Source organism: Trachurus japonicus, chromosome 17 (genome assembly GCF_045865225.1).
Source record: "Trachurus japonicus isolate A0001 chromosome 17, Traja_1.0".
Lineage (NCBI taxonomy): Eukaryota > Metazoa > Chordata > Actinopteri > Carangiformes > Carangidae > Trachurus > Trachurus japonicus.
The window spans coordinates 5,233,093-5,236,096 of NC_140923.1; the positions used below are offsets into that span (position 1 = coordinate 5,233,093).

Sequence of the window (3,004 nt, forward strand, 5' to 3'; positions counted from 1 at the left end):
CTCTCACATACACAACACACGTAAAACACACCGGGGGGCGGGGCTAAACTGTGTTTACGGTTCTCTGATTGGCCGATCTGACCTGATGCATTCGGGGGACAGAAAAACATGGGAAAAATGTATACTGGACGAGACAATGCAGTTTTCTTATTAAACTAAACAATTAATAATATATTAATTTCCTTTTCTTTTCTATTCTAATTTATTTCTGTAGCCCAATATATTAAAGGGGTTACATTAGTTATTATTAAGAGGTGCTGTAAAAATAATGTGTATTATTTTGACTAGTTTATTAGGCCTACTATCACTGAAACAAGTTCAGATAGATGTAACAATGCCAACATGTTCTGTCTCCTGCAAATAAACTGAGACATGAAACAGTTTGTGCTGTTGTTGAACTTTGTGTCGTACAAAGGTTAAACAAACAGGACTGAGTCACACCTGATCAGATACCAGGAGGTTTTTCACAACTTCTGACAGACACATGATCTAACTTGTAAGTTTTTAACGAGTCTTTATTGTTAATACGTCACAAAGTTGAGATCAACAGCTGCTGCTCTCACTGGAACATGTTTAACCTGATCCTCTCCCTCTTCTTCCTGCTCTCAAACACAGTGAGCTCCACCCCGATCATGTGTTTCCTTGTTCCCTCCCGTTCAGATCTACAGTTTTACGATGGGTGGAACCAACATGTGGTGAAGAGGAGGAGCTGACAGGCCCCGTTCACTGCAGAGACACATGTTGTTTAGATCAGAGATCAAACTAGTTTCACTTCTGAGCAACAGAAACTCAGACAGTCGTCGTCTGTGAGAGGTGAAATGGCGCAGAAAGGAGTTCATCTGGACCAGGAGACCTTCTCTTGTTCCATCTGTCTGGATCTACTGAAGGATCCAGTGACTATTCCCTGTGGACACAGCTACTGCTTCAACTGTATTAAAACCCACTGGGATGGAGAGGATGGGAAGAAAATCTACAGCTGTCCTCAGTGTAGGAAGAACTTCATACCAAGACCTGACCTGGTGAAAAGCACCATGTTAGCAGCTTTAGTGGAGGAGCTGAAGAAGACTGGACTCCAAGCTGCTCCTGCTGATCACTGCTATGCTGGACCTGAAGATGTGGCCTGTGATGTCTGCACTGGGAGGAAACTCAAAGCTGTCAAGTCCTGTCTGGTTTGTTTGGTCTCTTATTGTGAGACACACCTGCAGCCTCATCATGATGTAGCTCAGTTGAAGAAGCACAAGCTGGTGGAGCCCTCCAAGAAGCTCCAGGAGAACATCTGCTCTCGTCACGATGAGGTGATGAAGATGTTCTGCCGCACTGATCAGCAGTGTATCTGTTATCTCTGCTCTGTGGATGAACATAAAGGCCACGACACAGTCTCAGCTGCAGCAGAAAGGACTGAGAGGCAGAGAGAGCTGGAGCTGAGTCGACAAGAAATCCAGCAGAGAATCCAGGACACAGAGAAAGATGTGAAGGTGCTTCAACAGGAGGTGGAGGCCATCAATGGCTCTGCTGATAAAGCAGTGGAGGACAGTGAGAAGATCTTCACTCAGCTGATCCGTCTCATGGAGAAAAGAAGCTCTGAGCTGAAGCAGCAGATCAGATCCCAGCAGGAAACTCAAGTGAGTGGAGTCAAAGAGCTTCAGAAGAAGCTGGAGCAGGAGATCACTGAGCTGAAGAGGAAAGACGCTGAGCTGAAGCTGCTGCCACACACAGAGGATCACACCCAGTTTCTACATAACTACCCCTCACTGTCAGCACTCAGTCCATCTACACACTCATCCAGCATCAATATCCGTCCTCTCAGACACTTTGAGGATGTGACAGCAGCTGTGTCAGAGCTCAGAGATATACTACAGGACCTTCTGAGAGACACATGGACAAACATCTCACTGACAGTGACTGAAGTGGATGTTTTACTGTCACCAGCAGAGCCCAGGACCAGAGCTGACTTCTTAAGATATTCACAGAAAATCACACTGGATCCAAACACAGCACACAGACAACTGTTATTATCTGAGGGAAACAGGAAAGCAACGTGGTGTAAAGATCAGTCCTATTCTAGTCACCCAGACAGATTCATTACATATCCTCAGGTCCTGAGCAGAGAGAGTCTGACTGGACGTTGTTACTGGGAGGTGGAGTGGAGAGGAGGAGTACTAGGAGCAGTTTATGTAGCAGTTGCATACAAGAATATCAGCAGAGCAGGAGATGAAAGTTCATTTGGAGGTTATGACAAATCTTGGTCATTACTTTGTTTCAACAAGAGTTTCAGATTTAGTTTCAACAAGATCAAGACTCCAGTCTCAGGTCCTCAGTCCTCCAGAGTAGGAGTGTACCTGGATCACAGTGCAGGTATTCTGTCCTTCTACAGCGTCTCTGAAACCATGACTCTCCTCCACAGAGTCCAGACCACATTCACTCAGCCTCTACATGCTGGATTTTATCTTAACTGGCTTGGAGACACAGCAGAGTTGTGTAAACTGAAATAGACAAATATCATTGAAGGTGCAGTTGGTTAAAATCTGTATTTTAGTTCATCACTTTCTTTAGTCTCCATGTTTGTTGCTAAAAGCTTATTGCTGTTGTGTCTCTGTGTAACAGGGTTAATATTAAATATAATTATATAAAATTGTAGTTGATTTTTTAAAATATATTTTTATCTGTTTTTTTATTCATTCATTTTTTATTATTTTGTTTTATTTATTACCTGACGTTTTATTTTATTTATTTGTATTTTGTATTATTTTCTTTTGGGGCCCCCTGCCCCTGCATTCCTCCCTGGGCGGCCCCACCCCCATATATAAATGTAACCGTTGGTTTTGTTTTGGTCACTTCTCGTCTGGTCAGTTTGTTGAGAGGTGAGTTTTCTTTCTTTTCTGTGTCTGTTGGTGTTTTTATTTTGTCTCTTTTTTTATGTTTTTCCAATTTATATATACATTTGTCATGTTTCCTTTATAGGGGTTGGGGAGACGGAGCTGATTGTGTTTTGTTTTTATTTCTT

General features: G+C 42.9%; 1 protein-coding gene across 1 annotated transcript; it reads left to right on the top strand.

Moving 5' to 3' along the window:
- The first annotated feature begins 439 nt into the window (after positions 1-439).
- On the top strand, positions 440-2,550 carry LOC146969848 (tripartite motif-containing protein 16-like). Its single transcript, XM_085805402.1, has one exon. The coding sequence runs from the start codon at positions 819-821 to the stop codon at positions 2,490-2,492; it is 1,674 nt and encodes a 557-aa protein (XP_085661528.1). The 5' UTR covers positions 440-818; the 3' UTR covers positions 2,493-2,550.
- Positions 2,551-3,004: the final 454 nt, after the last annotated feature.